The sequence below is a fragment of the Hyposmocoma kahamanoa genome, unplaced genomic scaffold, assembly GCF_003589595.1.
Source record: "Hyposmocoma kahamanoa isolate Upper Pololo Valley unplaced genomic scaffold, ASM358959v1 160, whole genome shotgun sequence".
In the NCBI taxonomy this organism is placed as follows: Eukaryota; Metazoa; Arthropoda; class Insecta; order Lepidoptera; family Cosmopterigidae; genus Hyposmocoma; species Hyposmocoma kahamanoa.
The window spans coordinates 364359-384928 of NW_020653575.1; the positions used below are offsets into that span (position 1 = coordinate 364359).

Consider the following 20570-nt stretch of genomic DNA (forward strand, 5'->3'; position numbering starts at 1 on the left):
TTTATCTTTTTTTTATTTACATACTTGTTAAGAACGTTCTTAAGAATTGAACGAACTTATTTTATTATTAGTATTTCTGCAATAGAGATACCTTTAAGACGATTCTCACTATTCATAAAAACTTTAATTATATATAAGTAAGTAGGTATAGTTGTTTCTAAATTATGTTATACATTATTAGAGAAATAAATTAATAAATTTGAATCTGGTAATGAGATGAAATAAAACAAATGCTTAAGCTTTTAAATATAATAACAAACCTATTTAAATTATCTTCATCAATGAAACGGCCTACCACGGCCGCTCATGCATTACGTGCTAACGCTACGGCGGCGTACAATCGCGCACAAAACGCTTTTATTATTACTTAGGATTCCTGGTTTATTCTATTCCAATAAGGTAAAAATAATTCAGTGTATGTATATTTATTAAAGGACAAATAAGATATTTCCAAAATTAATGTTTGACAAAGTGTTCCAAATAGATACAGATATCTAAAGAGTTCCGGCACATGTTCGATTGAATTCTGAGAACTTCTAACATTTACTTAAAGGGCGGAATAAGTTTATGCAAAACTTGTTTATTGGCAAAAAGTTTCGTCGCCAACTTGAACTCCCCGACGTGAGTGATAGGAAGTCGTCGAGACAACGGATGGGGCGATGAGTCCTCCGCAATAGAGGTCCAGCTCTACCTAGCCACACAAAAGATATTGCGAGAACGTAACGAGCTCAATTGATGAACGAACGGAAACGTGTCCAATTAGAAGGAGGCGGCAGCGGCGGCCGCGAGTGTCGCCCCCGCGCGCCGCATTAACCAGATTAGCGGAGCACCCCTCGGCCCGCGCCTCCCCCCGCGGCGCGCGAGCCGGCGCGCGAGGTGTGGCGGCGGCGGACACCTCGCCCGCGACGAAAAAACAACGCGTCGTGGCGCCGCGGCCCCGCCTGCCGCGCGGGAGGGCGCGCGCGGGGCGCCGCTCGGCGCGCCATTGGGCGGCGCGCGCGGGAGGGGTGTCGGAGCCGGCGCCGCCGGCGGCCAGTCGTTTGACGCCTGCCGCGCGAGCGGGTGTCGCCACGGGACGAGCCAGTGTCGCGAGCTGCCGCCGGCCGGCGCGTTATGGACGTTGCATGAGCGGGCGCGAGCGCGACCGCTGGAGCCGACGGGCACGCCGGTCGTGGAGCGCGCGCCGTGGGCCCCGGGCGGCGCGGGCATGCGCTTCGAGGGAGCGGAGCGGCGCGACGCCGTCGCGTTTCACCCGCTGCTGGCGCCGCGGCCGAGTGACTTCTCGGTGTCGGCGCTGCTGACGGCGGGCGCGCTGCCTCATCCGCCGTACCTGCCAGCCGCACTAGCCGCCGCATTGTCCGCGCCCTGCCCGCTACTGAAGCCGCCGCCGCCGCCTTATGCGCCGCTGCCCCCCGACGACGACGGCGTCGTCGACGACCCTAAGGTCACCCTCGAGGGCAAGGACCTCTGGGAGAAGTTCCACAAGCTGGGCACCGAGATGGTGATCACCAAAAGTGGCAGGTCAGTACGGCCCCCAGCAGCATATGCCATCGTTGCTCGTTACAAATCGCCTGTGATCGTGAACGCGTTGTTACAAACGTACAGACGTGGTTACAAGTGTTGTGTGTGATAAATTTGCTAACAAATCACATTCATAACGTGTGCAACGCGGTAAGTAAAAAAAGAACTAGGAATATAAACAAAAAAGCAACGTTAAGACTGTTACAAAACTGCCAATTTAAACAAAAGTTCCAACCGCGTGGAATTGTTTACATAACAACGCAACTAAAAGCCGCTTTCTTAAAAACGATGAGTAACACTGAAAACGAAAAAAAAGTAAAGAATTTAAGTTTTCTAAGCACGCTATGTAATAACACAATGACTTCTGATTAGAAAAAATGGACAACAAAATTTATGTGCTCTTAGCCAACAACTAACATTGAACACAAATAATTATTTTTGACCGACAGAGGCTAGCAATCATCAACATTTTGTAGGGCAAACATTCTTCACTTGCACAGAAACCCGTTAAACTTACGGAACACCGAAAACTAAGAAAAATCACTAAAAATAATTAATCTCGCGGTGCTGCTATTTTTACTAGAAAAATTAAGTTTTTAAAACTGCAAATAAGACGAGAAAAAGTAAAAAATCCCGAAACATGCTCACCGTTACGCTTGCGTCATAGGCGCATTTTTTGCCAAAACATTGCACCCGACGGAACGTGGCGTTGCATTAATTACTTGTTTTATTTTCTCTGTATGTAGATGAAGATATTTTAAGTACGTTTACGATATAAAAAAGTTTATTTACACGATGGATTTAGTAAATTTACAAAAATCCTAAATTTGACATAACATTGAAATACCTTATAGCACGTACTTTAACCCCGAAACAGATAAATGTTTAAAAATAAAAAGATACAACATATTGAACTCACAATGTAATCTATAAACTCAAGATGATTAGTTTTTAACTTAATTAATCTTCCGCCGTTTAACATAACTTGAAATTTAAAGCACAAAGACGTTGATTCAAAATAAAATTCCATGTACTTAATCACGTAGAAATTCACAACAATCTACAAAATACGGTGGTTCCCATAATCATGTTAATGTAAAATGTTAATTATATTCAAAATATGACTACATTGTAAATTTGCTACTCATAGAACTACCTATACCTAGATAAGTCCATAACACAAGCAGACTGCATAATGATTTAAATTGTTGCACAATTATTTAGGTATACGACGAAAAACAATCAAATTTGGTAACAACATAATAGTGACAAGAAACATTTAAAATGAAGGTTTCACTAATATTTACGACATGTTCAAACATGACACATTTTATGAGCGCAAGAGTACCTCTATTTTGAATATATCCACCACTAACATGCTATAAAACGAAGTGACATGGCCCACGCACGTTTACTGAAAAATAGACGAATAGAAAAACGCTCACGCAAAATTATCATTACCTATAAACAAAATATTTTTAAAGAAAATAATATCATACAGCTGATCATAATTCATAAGAAGATCTTAACAATACAATTTGCCTATGTCCTGTGTTATAGCACATTTTTTATTTCAAACTCCTTTTGAGATTTTTTCATTGTCTATGCTTTTTTATTTCTTAATCATATTGTTTCAGCTTCAATAAGCTTAGGACAGAAAAATGGCTAGAACTACGATATTAATGTAAAGCATTATAAACTAGCAACGGTGGTAACGGAAGGAGGCTTTTACAAGGTACAAACAAGAAGCATAGACAATAGAAAGTACACATGTTCTTAAAAAGGTGTTTCAAATCGTTGAGCGCAAAGCCTATTGAACGTATCTCTCAGTATATTTCTAAAGTTAACAAACTCTTGATAGAAAATGCTATTTCTGAACATTGGCCCGGTGCTCAAGTGTATACAAACACTTAAGGGGCGACGAACGCCAAAATTCGGAGGGTGACACTCAAAACATCAAAGCAAGGGAAATTTTCCAAAAAGGAAAATTCGGGAAACTGGGAGGAAAAAGTGGTAGACGAGTTTTTGTACGAGGCGGTTTACCTCGGATCCTTTAACTGTTTTTTTATTGTCGCTAAAGTTGCCCTTGAACTTTGAACCTTTGAAGAGGGTATTTCAAATGTAACACCATTCCTATAACCGTATTCTCTGCCTTCAGAGTAATTATTATTATTCCGCTCTATTGTTTCGCTTTTTACTTATCTCATGCAAAATAGCTTACAATATGATTCGTTGGGATAAAACTTATGACTTCAAATGTATTACTGATAACTGCGACCGCAACGCGTTTGTAACGCATTTTTATGTAATAGTATGAATATAATAATAATAATTAAGCTAACCTCGCTAGCAACTTGAAAGCCACTTCCAGCATAAATGCAGACAGCGTTACTGCTCTTTCCGGCGCGTATCTCGACTATGCCGTTGACATGGAATACCGCTAAAAATTAAAAACCTTTTCGCGAGAATTTCAAATTGACATCCGAAATAATATCTTTTATTTATTGTTTATCAAAATTAAGAAAAAAATGCAAAACTAACTGTTCCGTACATAACTTTAATAAGTAGAGAATAATGTCAAAGGGTTCTTAATCTACAATACCATGTCGTCATAAACATTTAAAACATTTAATCACAACTATACCAAGTATCATAAGTTTTGAATAGTTCATAAGACGTAGTATAACACAACAATGCACTTGGTGTTAAACTGCAAATTATCCATCCAATGATGGTTCGAGTAAACAAAGATAAAGACGTAATGATCCTAAAGTGTATTAAACACAGTGTAGTTAGTTATCTTGTAGTTTAATAACTTGCCATCATTGAAAAACGCTTTAGATAAATGGATAGATAGCACCTTTTTTTTTTTCAAATAAAGATGGCCAATTTGATCTACAATTTCTACCTTTGGTACAAAAAAGCCACATGTGATAATTCGTCAAGTGCTTTTATCGTATGATTGTAGTAAAAATACGACTTACATGAAACTAATGATGTATCAATCGTAAAAATGTTATCAACAAATTTCGTTTGTAAAATCTTTAAACCAACTTTTTCAAGAGAGATCTTGAAAAGTAGCCATTTTGCAGATATGGCCCTTTTAAACCAAGGGTGCGAATATGATGACGAAAAATGTATTTTAAACTAAAAAATTACTAAAGAAAATGTTAAATGTTGTGTAAATTACAGTATCTTTTAAATTATAATTAAAGCAATTTCGGAAAAGGAAGTTTATAATACACAATACCGGAATAGATTACAAAGAACCTTGTGTTATTATGTTTTTTATATAAATATTAGCGCACCTTCAACAATAAACTGATTGAATTTGAAAAATAACTTTTGACTAAATAGATAAAAAAGAATAATTACGTGGCACCAATAGTTACTACAAGGTGACTACTATTATATACAAATATGACAAAATTCTACTTGATGTGAAAGACAACATGTTAGTTATTTTTATTTGGTGGCAGTGCCCTCTTTGCGATTTAAAGCTCTGAGTGGCACGGCAACTGCTATGTATGTACAAGCGTGTCACTTACCACTAGGCGCATTTGTTCGTCCCATCACTGGGTATCACAAAAATGATTTGTTCGTAAATTTTTTTTTCGAAATTCTCAATAATAGCACTTTTCGAATTAGTCATTTTGTTAGCGCCATTTGTCATAAAGATTTTTTAAAATTTTATTAATCGTAGAATGAAAATGTGAAGAAATCAATGAATCAAGTAATAGTTGATTGTACTTTACTGAGGGTTGTGAAATGAAACAATTTTTTCTGCTCTAAATCGCATATTTTTAATTATTATTGTTTTTTTTTCACGCAAACGTCACTTTTCCATAATCACGGCAGGCAGCCGAGTTAAGTCAATTCTACGTATCATCATCCACAAATCGATACCTCCAATGAACACTACGCCAAGTTTATTTTTTGATCATTTTCTGTTATTTTTGTATACAGCTATATTTATTTACTGATATTATGCTCCCCGAATTTTGTGAAAAAAAAAACTTAAAGAACAAAAACAAAATTCAAAACAACAAAAAACGAATTTTGTAAAAAAAAAGAAAAGAATCAAAAAACAATAAAAACAGAACAGGTTAAAAAATAAAGTCAGCATAGTGTTCATTGGAGGTATTGACATGTTTCTAATACGATAAATAAAATTCTTTATTGAGTCAAGACAATTGTATGGTATCTTACCTTTACATGACATTATTATGCGAAGAACATTTCGATATATACCACGTATCTAAGTTGTTGTAAGCCACAAAATAGCATTTTTTACTTTTTAAGTAAAATATATACCCACCTTTTTTATGTATAGTATAGATTCTATACTTCAAAGTAAACAAATCACTTATTGTTTTGTTTACTTTCAAACATGGAACCTATAATATGCATAAAAAGGGATTATATTTACAACAACTAAGTACATATGCGTAAGGTATCGATTTTTAGACGAGGTTGAACATTTACACCTGTACTTGTTTATGACAGACGCTATGTCTTCCACCGGATTTACTTTACACATAATTACAAAACCAAACACTTTATAGTTACAACAAAAGTAATACAAGTCGTCGTCTAAATTCGTAAACCTCGTAACCTCCATTAATGCGAACTCTTGAGTAGGCACAAAACACAGAATTACTAGAAATCATTATATGACAATCGATGATTATACCTTTATAACTAAAAGAAGGTCTGCAAATTATGTTTTAAGCTTTAATTGCCTGATATTGTGCTTGAAGAGCAAAAAAAGGATTTTGTCCAAAAATGTAGTTTTGAGATTTTCAAATTTAGCCGACGAAGTAAAAATATGACAGACAACAGTTTTTTAAACTAACGTGCGTAACGTAGCGGCCTCAGTGGTCGAGTGGTTTACACAACAGTTTCCATTGTGTCACCATCTGAGGTCCCAGGTTCGATCCCCGACTTCATTTAATTATCAATTTTTTTTATAAAATTTGATTGTTAATTATACATACATTGTTTCGGGTCTAGGTATTTGTGATACCGTCGTTGTTTCCGATTTTCATAACACAAATGCTTTAGATACTTACTTTGGAATCAGAGCAACGTATGCGATGTTGTCTAATAATATAATACGTAAACTGTGTGTTTTTAAACCATATTAGACATATGTAACATAGTAGCAGTAGAGCTCGTTGTGAAAGAATTCGTCCAGGGTAGTACTGCCACCTTACCTATTTCTGCCGCCAGGCAGTAATGTCAGCATTACTGTGTTCCGGTTTTGAAGGGTAAGGGTGCTTCTGAAATTTGATATTATGCAAAAAAAAAAACTGGCTGATAACTTTACAATCTCAGTCAGTCGTGACCTTGGAACCTGCAAAAGAGCCTGAAGCCGTTTGTTTGAAAAAACAAATATACACGATTTAGATCCGAAAAAATAGTTCCTATTTCTTATATATATATAAGAACTCGATATGAATCATAGACCAGTTTAGAATATATAAAACATTTGTTTTGTTATTCATTTATATTTTTTACATTGTATTGCGTATTAAATAAGATTACCTTATTCCTTTTCCATGAACACTCATTGTCATTATGAATGTGTCGTGTCACACGTTCAATAGCCACTACAAATGAATAGGATGACAGAAAAAATACGCCAGACCAAAGGCAATAATCTCAAGAAAGGAACTATATAATTATTACACTCCGTTCTTGACATAAAGTGCTAACTTCATCACCAGTCATGGCATATGACGTGGCAGATGATATATAGGTACAGTCACTGCAAATATTAGTTCACCTTACTTTGAGTTTTTTTTTGTACTGGATCGAGTAGTTGGAATTTGGTTTAAAAAATCTTATTAGAATAAAACGTGCTGTTTTTAAGGCCTTATTGTCGCGTCCTGCTTCCAAGGGTTACCAGCGGACTTACTGGCCGCAAAATAGACTCACTAGACTGACGCGAATTAAACTGACTTTCTTTTGGACCAAAGACTAAACCTCTGACACGTGCAGACTCCTTTTGTCTATAATTTGCACATTTTTGTAACAAGTTAGTGAGTACAAAATAATAATGATTTGTAATTTTCAAGTTTTTATTGAATGTCACGATGTTTTACTATCATGATATTCAATTATTTTTCGTGGAATTGCTCCACTAGTTTATTATAATTATTGATAACGCTTAGAAAAAAATCCTTCGATCCGGCTGGTCTTCTAGCAAATTGTGTTACACGCTATACCAACTAAGTCACGGAAAGAACCAGCAGACCTTACGAATTTGTCTATGTGCTTGTTACAGATCTTTGTTTTCATCTTTGTTTTTGGTTTTTAACGACTTTTTATGAAGTAGGGATCCAGCCGGATCGAAGGATTTTTTTCTGTGTTCGATCTTTGTTATTAATAATTATATATCTTTTAAGTCTGTATTTTTTTTTCACTTGACAGTGTTATCAATGCCTATTTGCCTATTCAATTTCTATCAGCGGAGAACAAATTAATAACTATAATGCCATCCTTATCATAACTAACACATTTACATTTAGGTAATTTTCGAGATATTGGCACCTAAAGTTTTTTTTAGAAAAATGTCAAATACGCAGATTTTGCTTAACAATAAAACTAAAACTAAATAAGATATTTAAAAAAAATCGCTTAAAGGGGGTTGTAGATCTCCTTTCACTGATTCCAGGTATGTTAATAACTCAATTTCGCTAAAAATGTCGATTAAGTTAATTATAATAAGGAGGGCAGTGTAGTTATTTTAATTTCTTTTATGTTGTATTGGAAGCTGTTCGTTACCCTCTAAGATAAAATAAAATAAATAAAATCATTGATATTGAAAGCCGTTTCTCGACTCAATCGTAAGTGTGACAGAAATTTTGTATTCAAGATTAAATTTCATTCGAATAAACAAAATGGCTGGATACAATTTTAATCCAAAAATTCCAATAATTTTGATTTTTAACTTTTTTTTCGGTTTTAAACTCTCGTATATTTGTTTTTTCAAACAAACCATCGTTTCGGACTCTTCACTGGTTCCATGAACACGGCTGACCGTCTACGGTCTATTCTATATAATTCTATATAGTTCTACTGTCTATTTCTAAATTAGGCCATGTACAACAAAATGTACAGTCGTAGCGAAATTGAAATAAAATTTTCATCTGAAATGTTCATTCTTCTATTTATCATATAAATTTACATGCCACACTGTAGACACGCTGACCGCTTCACTAGTAGCCGCCATTGTTCATTGAAATCATAAAATGTTATGCATTAATAATAAACCGTATAAGCAAATTTTAGTAGTTAAAATATTATAACAATTCAATACAGTTTTACGGAGATTATTTCATTGTTTGATTTGCATAAATCGTTGAATTGCAATGTTGATCTCATAGCAACTGTACGTTTTGAATGAATGGATTACGTATTCTTTATTGCACATAACATTGCACAGGCAACATGGAGCAGTATTATAAGTATAAAAATAGTAAGTAACAGGCAGCCTTTTCGCTATGTAGTAATTTGTAACGTAACTTTACGTTTTGTTTACTATCATTCTTTTATTTTTTATTTGACAGTACAGGACTAGTTCTATTAAATTTTTTTTAATGTATTGTTTTTTTAATGGGAGTGATATTTTTATCACATAAAAGTCATAAAAATAATACGAACTACATGATACAAATTAAGTATAACATATTATGTACAGAAATTTTATAACTCTCGTACCTATCTAAGCATAAAAAAAGTTATCCACAAGTTTCGTTCGTGCAATCTTCAAGCCTCTCTCCTGAAAAGTTATCATTATGCAGTTATGACTTTGTTAGACCAAACGTGCGAATACAAAGTCCGTTTACTTTCTATACCCTTGTTTCTTTCACGTCAAAAGTATCAAGTTATTTTTATACAAATGTAAGTCAGCACTCGACCTCCATCTCACCTGATGAAAAGGTCGACGATGGAGTCTGCACTCCTAAATAATACCTATTCACTCTCGCCTTGAAAAGGTCCAAGTTATAACGTTCAGGGAACAAGTCTGCAGGCACGCAATTCCACCCCATAGCCAATCGCCATATAAATGTGAAAGCGTGACGCTTCGTGCGAATCTTTGGAATATCTACAACATAATAGTGCAACCCAAGCCTACGTCCATTTGCCCGATGATGAAGTCCAAGCTTCCAATCGCCGACGCACTCTGTCACATACTTTTTTTTTAGTTTTATTAAAATTTTTGGTTAATTATTAGGTGTATGTCGATAATTTTCAATGTGAAAAACAATTTTAGAATGTATAACAAAATTATACCTCCAGATGCAATTAGTTAATCTCTCAAGAATCAATTTCAGCATTATACAGATAATAACTTAATCGCAGGAGCAAGGATTTGAAACCTGTGTTGTTATTAAACGGCAATATGTTATTTAAATTTGATTATATGCATATTTAGGGCATACATATGGTTAATAATCAGTCAATTTGTCATTTACCGTGTATGTTTCGTAAACTGTTTTTCTCGTAATGTTGTAAATTGATTTTGCAGGTTAGAACAAAGTGGTTTAGAGTGTAAAACCAGTAGCAAAGTTAGTGTTGTGTACGAATAGAAACACTAAAACTCAAATTAACACTGACTCGTTGCACCATGTTACATATTTTTTCGGCGGTGTTGCCACACTACAAAACTCTTAATGCTACAGTACAACACTTTTCAATAAGTTTTTGAAGAAAAAAAAAATTTTTTTTCGACAGCGAAAAAAGCCTTACATTTATACAATTACAAGTCTTATTTACATATTTTGTAAGGTTTTTTTTTATATATAACTTTTATAACTTTTTTTTTTTTCAATTAAACTATAATTTAATTTTGGCACTGACTTGACATACAAAACTCGTTACACCATGTTAGATATTTTTTCGGCGGTGTTGCCACACCACGAAACTCTTAAAGCTACACTACAACAGTTAGCGTTGCCAGGAGTCCGGATAAACCCGGACATAGTTAGTCTTTTTGGACGCATGTCCGGTCAAATTAGGACGGATTAGTAGGTGAGCTCCTTGTGAAATGTTGAAGGCAAGCAGTAATGTGAGCATTACTACTGTTATTAATTTTTCACAATATTTTGAGACCTGGCAATTCTAAGCACAGTGGAGTTATTACATATATACCTCGATACTTACCATTATGTATGTCTCCTGAACCTTTACTATACTGTTAGGCTCGTGACAAACCTCTTTCGCCTCCTACACTTAAGTCACTGTGTAGATACAAAATACGATAATTTCACTGTTTATATTTTTAGGTGTTTTTTGATATGTATTTTAGTGATAGGTAACTGTAGGTATTCGCATTAAATGGTAAAATGGTCGCAAAAAATATATGGAACAGGTACTCTGTAAGCATCGGTAATTTTTTCAAGTGATCGTAGTCTAAATACATTGAGAATTAAACGCTCGAGTAGAAGAAAAATATATACCAAGCACTTCAATAATTAGCCTATAACGAGATTGTCTTGTAATGAATATTTTTTTTCTTCTGATATAGCCTCCGCTGTTTTCTAAACGTAGTCGTCGAAAACTACTAGTCTACGGAAGAGCGTAGGCAGAACTGTCAACTACCGCTTGCCAGTTAACATGTTACATTTATTTTAACGCACATTTGAGTTACATTGTACCTGAAGAATTAACCCGTAATCCTTGTTAATAATTACAGGTTACTAGGATGTATACATTTTTTCACGCTGTTTTATCTCAGTTTCATTATGAATGTAAACGTTGAGAACGGTAGAGGTAGGCAGAGCTGTCAACTACCGCTTCCCAGTTAACATGTTAAATTTCAATTGAAATTAAATTGGAGTTACATTGTATTTTAAGAATTAGCCCGTAATCTTTATTAATAATTACAGGTTGCCACGGTATAACTTTTTCATTTTTTTTCCTGATGTTTTATCTCGGCTTCTTTTTTAAATGTATTTGTTGAGAGCGGAAGAACGTAGACAGAGCTGTCTACTGCCGTGTAGAAAACCGTTTTGAAACATCGGGAGAAGAATGAAAAGTTATACCTTGATAAAAAAAACCTGTAACTAGCGATAATCGTTTAGTGAATAACCACAAAGTAGTTAAAATCTGTATTAAAGGCCGGTTGTATGCAACTGACACACGACAGCGAGTGTAGTACACAAATTACAGGGCATACCTCTATGTCAATAAATTTATGCTAATAAAATAATATCGCTCTATGGTTCACATGACGTGTATTGAATTTTAAACGGTAATCTATTATTTATAGGTAATACATTCTAAATTTATGACTTGTAATCGTTCATTATAGCGTTTTTTAAATTAATTTTATTGACTTTTTTATTATCTTAATCGTAATATGATTTATTTACAATGGAAACGTAATAAAGAAAAATCAAATTAGGTATAAAACAAACGTGCCAAACGTGTCGATACAGTACAGGGAACTATCTACCACATTATAGCCAGTGCTGGTATTCTGCTATTAGCTCGTAATGGGTTAACTAAAATTAACAAACACACACACCTGAGCAAAAACGACTATTAAAAATCAAAAGAAACCGCAAATTAAAAGAAACCTGCATCGCGAGATTGCTTGCCAAAATGTTTTTTTTATAATTAGTGATGAGACAAAAAACGAGGTAAAAATCTTCATGTTTTTCGATTATTTATTTTAGCGTGTACAAAATGTTTGTATAAATTCGCAAACACTTTTGTTGAAAACTGTATTGTTGATATTGTTTTATCGTCAATTGAAATTAATGACTGTCAGTTTTTATCAGCATTGCAATTTTATTGTTAAGGTCTAAAGTGTAATTGTTAATAGAAATATTTTAATTTATTTATAAATTCAATGAATTGTCAGAAGGTAATTGAATTCAATAAATTAAATTTATTGACATGTATAAAAAATATTTCATTATCTTTTTCACACAAGAAAATTCAAAAATAAAATAAATAAAAATAAAATAACTTTATTTCAGACTTCAAAGGTGGTCCATACAAAAGTGTTAGTAAAACAAAATTAAAATCTTAAGAAGATAAAGTATACAAAAAATTGAAATGAAAAAATAAAAATATAAAATCAACATTAAAACATTAAAAAAATAAAATGAACATTAAAACATTCATATTGAAACGCAAAATAGCATTCAAATATAAAATAATTATGTACTTTAGTATCATTTAAAACAATATCGCAGAAAAAAAATAAATTTAGGTTACACCACTTTTGCGCTCGTAATCTCAATTTTAGTGTTAGTTTTAGTTAATTTCAGTAAATAAATTTGTTATGGAAGTGAATAAATTTTTTATCTATCTTCTGTGTACTCACAAAGTTAAGAGGTAAACGAGGACAATTTTTTTTATGTCTCTTGTTTATTTTCGAAGTTCCACAATCGCATAAAAAATTAATCCAAAAGCTACTACACCCAGGCGTACAGTTATCGGCGTGTTAATTATAGAGCATTATCACATAACATGAGCGGTTTGTCACGCAAACTTGTCACTCAATGTATCTACATAACAAGCCTTTAACTTAGAATACTTAGTTGTGACAAAGAAATGATGTTTAGCACGCAAAAGAATAAAAATAAATTGTGTTTAAAGAAAACAAAGTAGACGGTAGCGTATCAAGTTGTGTTAGGTTTTTGCGGCAATTACATATAGGAAATTAGAGTATTTTTTCGGATCTAAAGAGCTTATATTAGTTTTTTCAAACAAATCAACGTTTCGGGCCATTTACAGGTCTCATGGGCAGAACTCTTTTTTATAATATCTAATGACGGCACGAACAAGTCGCTCGCCTGATGGTAAGCTTCACGCCTGTCCATAACAATTGCAGTGCCACTCAGAGCTTTAAATCGCAAAGGGTCACTGCCACTGCGCCTGACACCCTGAGACATGAGTTGACAAGCCCCATGTGCCTGTAATTTTACCAGCACCTTAAACCCCTACCAACCGGAACATAGTAATGCTGACTTTACTGCTTGGCGGCAGAAATAGGTAAGGTGGCAATACTGCCCTGGACGAACTCTTTCACAAGGTGCTCTACTGCTACTAAGAGCTGAGTGTCAGTAGCTAACAGTTACAGTTTTATTTAATAGTAACAGGTTTTTTTATGACGAAAATTACATTATTTAAAAGAGTTCATTTCCCAAATAAACCATAAACTGAGAATCAAACACGGAACATCCTTATCTAACGCCCACAGAGGACGTCCAGATGACAATTTATTAATACTAGAAGATTATTATAATAGATTTAACATAGTAACACCAAAATTCGTAAATCAATATGTATTGATTATTTATTGACTCTTGAATTTTGGTTATGCCAATCCTACTATACTCATATTTAGGGAAACGCTAAAAAAAGGTTGAATTATAATGACAACGTTCATTTATGAATCACTGGCCATATATTAGAACGTTTAATCGAAATCAAAAGGCGATTGAAGCATTCTTTTTTCAAATTAAAAGTCATTTCAGCCAGTTACCATGGAGCGTGTAACCGTTCCGAAATATCCGGAAAATAAAAAAAAACTATTATAGTGGTGGGAATCCTGTAATTAGTGATAATCGTTTCGTATTATATGTAGCCAGTGGTTTCATACCCACATAATATTTAGAAGTATAGTTTACCACTAATAATTTTACAAATAACCACGTATCTCCAATAACGTTGTGAGCAGTGCACAAAAATACAAACTATCTTTATGTGCTATACATAAATAAAACTACCTCGGTGGCCGAACGGTTACGAAGCTGGACTGCCACGCAGAGGTACCAGGTTCAATTCCCGGGCTGCGGAAAACCGCATTTATGAACAAATATTGTAAATTGAATCAACTAGCCATTTTGTTCAAATAGAATGACTTAAACGGGTAGTACGAAACCTTAACTAAATCTGTAACTTAACAAAAAAAAGTAGGTTTTGTAATCACTAGTTATTTTAAGTAGAATTGTTAATTCTAAATATACACAAACATATCAACCGGATGTGTTCCATCATTCAACTGTCAATTTCCAAATACAATATTTAAAAAATGCAATACAACAATAGTGCAATGGCAGCCATCTTGTAGGCGCGGCCAGTAAACGTTTTGTAAACAAAGATAATGTCTACTGCAACGGGTGACAATTAATTAGTTATTTTAATTAATTACTTCGCACATTATGCTAGGAAATGTATTAATTACTATTATCGATTAAATATAATCATAAAATGAAATGAAATATAGCAATACTATTTGTTTAATTATTGCTCATAGTTTATTAATATTTTAAACTGATTATCGATTCTAAAACAAAATTAAATTTAAAATTATAACTTTTTTATAAATAAATGACCTCAAAAGATCGTGGAATTACATCTATTTGTCAAGTTTTATTGAAATCGGTTACCGGAAAGTGCGCGAAACCGGACTGGATTCTAAAAATTTAAATAGGACCAATACTGAGGTGTTCATTTTCCAACAGAAAAAAAATCATCAAAACCGTTCACAAATAGGAGGATAATCCAATTGAGAACCTTTTTGAAATTTTTTCCAATTGAGAAACTCTTTTTTGTAGTCGGTTAATAATAATAATTTCTTTATTACAACAGAACCGCACCATCTAATCAAATACAACCAACACTATATTAAACATAATTGTAGAATACTGACGCCTTAAATAGACTCGTGGGTTTATTTCGGAATACCTGATCTCCTGTCCTTTAGAATTCCCATAGTGTAATAAGAACAAGGCAAATAAGAACAAATTGCTCGAGTTGCTTCTAGAAGCAAAATCATTTCTATGCTTACTCGTTTTAGTACACACTTTTAATGACCTCGGTGGCCCAAAGTTAGCACAGTAAGCGTTCAACGTCGCGGGTTCGAATCCAATTTCGAAAATAATAATAAAATCGTTTGTTTATCTCAACACATTAATTACAATTAGTCTAATGTATCCCACTGCTGGGCAAAGGCCTTGTCCTGATCCCTCCACGCATCCCGATCTTGAGCTAACTGGACCCAAGCCTTATCGTAGGCGTCCAGTTCGTCACACCATCGCTTCCTCGGTCTGCCGCGGGGCCTTACGCTTTTGGGGATCCACTGGGTCGTTACCTTGGCCCACAGGCCTTCAGGCATACGCAGACATTACCAGCCCAACTCCATTTCAGCTTCGCAGCTTAAAGGACTATCCACACATATCCGGGGCGTGGTAGTTTGTATGAACTGCGGGCCCGTCCCGGCCCCGGCCCGGCCCCGGCCCGAACACGGACATGTGTGAACGAGTTCATACAAAATATATACAACGATTTTTTTTGAGCCCCTGACGGAGCACGGCCCGTCCACGTCCCGGCCACGGCCCGGATATGTGTGGAAAGACATTAAAAGTAAAAACAATAATAAGTAAAAATAAATATGAGCGCTTCACAGTGCTTAGTAAAAATATGGTATGAGATACAAAATTCTGTAGCTCAGCACAATGGCGAAGTGTTACTACAGTACAGTGCTACCACAGCTTTATTAATAGCGGACTTACTGAAAATCAGCGCCACGAAACGGTTGAAAAAACCGATTGCAGCTAAAGCTGAGCAAGTCCCGATTGCACCAGGCGCGACGCGCATGACGGTGAATTAGCTACTTCATAATTACGGCAATTGTTTTAATATATATATATATTTTATTATTGTTCCTCTATGGTTTTGTTTATATGCTTGTCTGTGCTTGTGCAATAAACAGTTTTCATTCTTTCTGTCTATATAATATGTAATTTTCAAGCTATAATATAAATTAGTAGCTTCAATGCAAGTTCTAAATTACAATGACATATGGTACCCGTAACTAGCATTGGATTATGAGTTTCCATTTCGGTAACTTACTGGCCAAATTAAATCCGCGTAAACTTTCTAGCAACCAAATTATTTAATTCTTTATTGCACGAAGAAAAAACGCGTGAAACACAAGTTATAAAGGACATATACAAAGGTGAGCTTATCTCTAGAAAAGATATCTTCCAGCCAACCCTAACCGTGGTCTGCTGAAATAATTATTCTACAATAAAATTTAAATTTAAATGTGAATAAAAAATATTAAAAAATAATATAATATATATAAATGATGATAATATATACATATGACAGACATACTCACCTACATTAGCGTGATTTACGTGAATCTATTGTTTTGTGTCCGTAGATAATTTATATTAATGCTTACTGTGCAAAAATTAAAGCCGTAGCCATTGAAATAACAAAGTAATAACTTTAAAGGCCTCTCCTGTGAAATTTGGTTTAGTGATAGATACGCGCCTTTTACCAATTCTACATTATTATTATTATTAGTTATTATTATTATTTATAATATCAAGTGACGGGACGAACAAGTCGTGCGCGTATTAACATACGCGTATTTGCAGTATCCCGGACTATTTGCAATAAACAACCAATACCTTAGAATACTACAAAGTAGAATCGCACAAAAAACGTTCAATACCAAAGTCGCAATTCAATTTTATCTCAAACAATTGTGTTCTACAAAAAATCGTTTTGTATTCGACCGGTGGCTATCAGATAATTAATATGCAGTGTAACGCACGTGTAAGTGGCCAACATGTGGGCGCAGACATGTTAATCCAGCAACGACTTTTACTTCACTTTTCTGCGCGATTGTATCGCTCCCATACTAATGTCCGTTACGAATTATCTTGGACCAATATTCAGGACTTGATTTGGGTATTCGTAAAGAATATGTTCGGTCAGGATTATTTCGTTTCACTTTCGTTCATGAGTGGCTGAGCCACATACTAAGAAGTACGGTATGATATTAACATCGCAATAGAGCTTTTCGGTTTCGGAGTTAAGTTGCGTAGGTATATTTGTTTCATCGGTCACGGATCAAGGTATATTTGGTTTTTTAAACTAACCAACGTTCTGTCAGCCGTGAAAATGAGACCTGTAAAGGACCAGAAACGTTGGTTTGTTTGAAAAAACAAATATAAGCGATTTAAATCCGAAACCAAATATCATTTCCAATAGTTTCCTATTGGAAATGATATTCTTATAGAGACAACTACTTTTAAGCCGTATGTGCTCTACTGCGACTGCAAATTAAGCTATTTTTTAGTCATAATTATTAATACAAAGATCGAACACACAGAAAAAATTCCTTCGATCCGGCCGGATTCGAACTGACGTCTTCTTGCATACCGTGCCAGACGCTATACCAACTAAGCCACGGAACGAACCAGCGGACCTCACGAATTTTTCTATGTGCTTGCGTCGTATCTTTGTATTTGGTTTTCCAACGATTTTTTAGCCGTAGTGCCATCTATGAGAAATCTATGATATTTTGTCACCCAGTTAGATACCTTGCAGCTACCAGCCCCGACTAGAGATGTCGCTATTCATTGTATTTAAATTTTTATTGAATTGATATTCAATTATTTTTTAGTCGTTAAGGAACCACAGGACCTGGGGTCTACTCCTGCAGCTTGCTTTTGATTGCCTCTCCCGATCGGAAACTGAGTTTGTTCCGAGTCGAGGCGCATAATTGCGATTCACAACTGGCCGATCGGAAACTTTTGACATTTCAAATCGGAACAATACTTGAATTAACTCACAAAATAGAAAGATATAGTAGGAATCTGGTTCACCTTCTCGCTCGGAAACCCATCTGATTTCGAGACTACCCGATCGGTTCGATTCCAATGAATCAAAATCAGCATGCTGTTCTCCGTCCGACATCCGTCCGAAACAATTACTGTCAAATTACTCAACTAAATGAAAAGACGCATGATGTGAATGAAGCTTTATACTTGACATTGTCTTTGGTCGAGTTTATTTGACAGTGCTTAATTGTTTCGGATGGATGTCGGACAGAGAACGGGAGTCAAGTCCCTGTACAGAGCCCAAACGTTGGTTAGTTTGAAAAAACAAATCCGAAATACAACTTCCAATCGCAGTAGAGCATTGATCTGTAATACGTAAGTGACATGATGAATGATATGTAAAACACGTGTGTGAATGATAGTAAAAGTTCCCAGTCCACATTAGGCCCGCGCGGGATCTACAGCCCAATCGCTCTCGTTGTGAGAGCAAGACCACGGAAGAAAAAAAAGCAAAGGAAGTGCCTTAAGCTTCGATTGCTGTCAAAACCGATGTCGCCAAAACTCACACATTCTTAGTCTGAAATACTACAAAATCTTGATATTGATTGGTCGGACTTTCAAATTTAAAAAGAAATAACAGTTTCTGGATTATTAATATAATTTAAACTTTACCTTATGTCACATCGTTCACAATTCCATACCATCAATACCTATTATTGCAAGTTACGACGTTTTGATATTATTGGAAATTGCAAACAATGTGCTGCCATCTACCGGTTAATTGCTGAACGACGACGAATTGGAGTTATTAATTTAGTCCTCAAAAAAAGAAGTGTCCATGTTGCAGTTTTACTTTCGTTTCTTGTAACAAATAAATTACTTTGATAAACGGGAAATTGAAAATTAATTAAAATAAGACTTTCCGGTGATATGTGAAATACCACCACAGGTAATATTTTTGGTGCTGCTATCATTTTTTACTACCTCCGTGGCCGAACGGTTACCATACCGGACTGCCACGCAGAGGTTCCCGGGTTCGATTCCCGGGCCGGGAGAAATATTTGTATGGTCTACATTTATTTCTCTCGTGAGTTTGGGTGTAATTTGTGGTTGTCTATGTGTGTGTGTCCATGGTACCCGCGACACAGGGTTTCCCTAGTGCGGAGCTATGTTGAGTGTGTGCGTTATTATTTTTGCACTCCAAAACAGCACATTAAGGCATTTTTCTAGGATTTTAGAATATTTGCACGAAAGAATGACACAACCATACCATACAAAGCGAAAATGGCGGCTGAACTCAGATAGGTCTTTCCAGACCTATAGTTGGCACGCGTCATACGCTAACTAACCACTTCTACTATATGTATTGTTCTGTCAGCAGGCGTATGCTCAGCAGTGGGACCATATACTATAAGCTAACTATTAATATTAAATTTAATAACAGTTTAATAACTTCGTGTGGACAATGGCTTACTTTAAAACTTACCTTTATCTATTTCTGCCGCCAAGCAGTAATATGAACATTACTGCGTTCTGGTATTGCAGGGGTAAAGGTGCTGGCGAAATTACAGGCACGTGGGACTTGTCACCTTATGTCTCAGGGTGACAGGCGCAGTGCCGGTGCCCCGCAGATGCGGGGTCATAGTTCGCCATGTTTACCCAATGGGGGTTGGCGACTTTACATGTATTCGAAGCGTTATAACTTTTCTCCAACATGAATATTTCATCACGATATTTTTCTCCATCCAAAGACCTTTGTTTACCATAATCGTACATCACACGCGAAGAAATTCTTGTAACTGATAGAGGTAACAAAGTGATACTTTGTAAGTTTATTTTATAAGGTACACTTAAAAGTGGAAAAACGTACTGATCCTAATAGTAGTGCGGTACTGGAACAGGAAGGGGTTCTTGTCGCAGTGAGTTGTTTGAAATGTCGTTGTATAGCGGCGTACCCTAGGGAGATACAAAGGGGCCACTACTGAAGTCGAACTTGAATTTTAGAAATGTATGCGCAGAGCATTTTATTCAATTAAATACGTGTTGGGTTTTTGATTAGTACATTTTTACTTCACACAGAATGCTAACTTCTGTTTTTTCTGGTTTTGCTTTACCAAAAAGTTTTAAATTTAAATTCAAATTTCCAATTAAATTTCACAAATAAATTCCGAAAAATTCGAGGTGCAAGCCGTGATTCGAACCCACGATCGGCGGTAGGTCAAACCATTAAGCTACCACGGTTTTTGTTTAATTTATTTCATTTCTGTTAATTTTAATTGACTTTAACACACTTTCTTTGTTCTTCTCCATTACAGTTATAATTATTACGTGTTCCACGTGGAATACGTGCCCAGAAGTGGAATCTAATACTTGATACAGGACAAATATACATTCATTTTATATATAAAACTACCTCCGTGGCCGAACAGTTAACATCCTGGA

The 20570-nt window shown here is 35.4% G+C and overlaps 1 protein-coding gene across 8 annotated transcripts in view; it reads left to right on the forward strand.

Moving 5' to 3' along the window:
* The first annotated feature begins 1052 nt into the window (after positions 1-1052).
* Positions 1053-20570, forward strand: part of LOC113240635 (optomotor-blind protein) — a 182019-nt gene continuing 162501 nt past the window's right edge. For all 8 annotated transcript variants that reach the window (XM_026477978.1, XM_026477981.1, XM_026477982.1 and 5 more), the window contains exon 1: positions 1053-1521. In XM_026477978.1, coding sequence (XP_026333763.1) covers positions 1208-1521 — 314 coding nt within the window. In that variant the 5' untranslated portion in view covers positions 1053-1207. The remainder of the gene's footprint in view (positions 1522-20570) is intronic.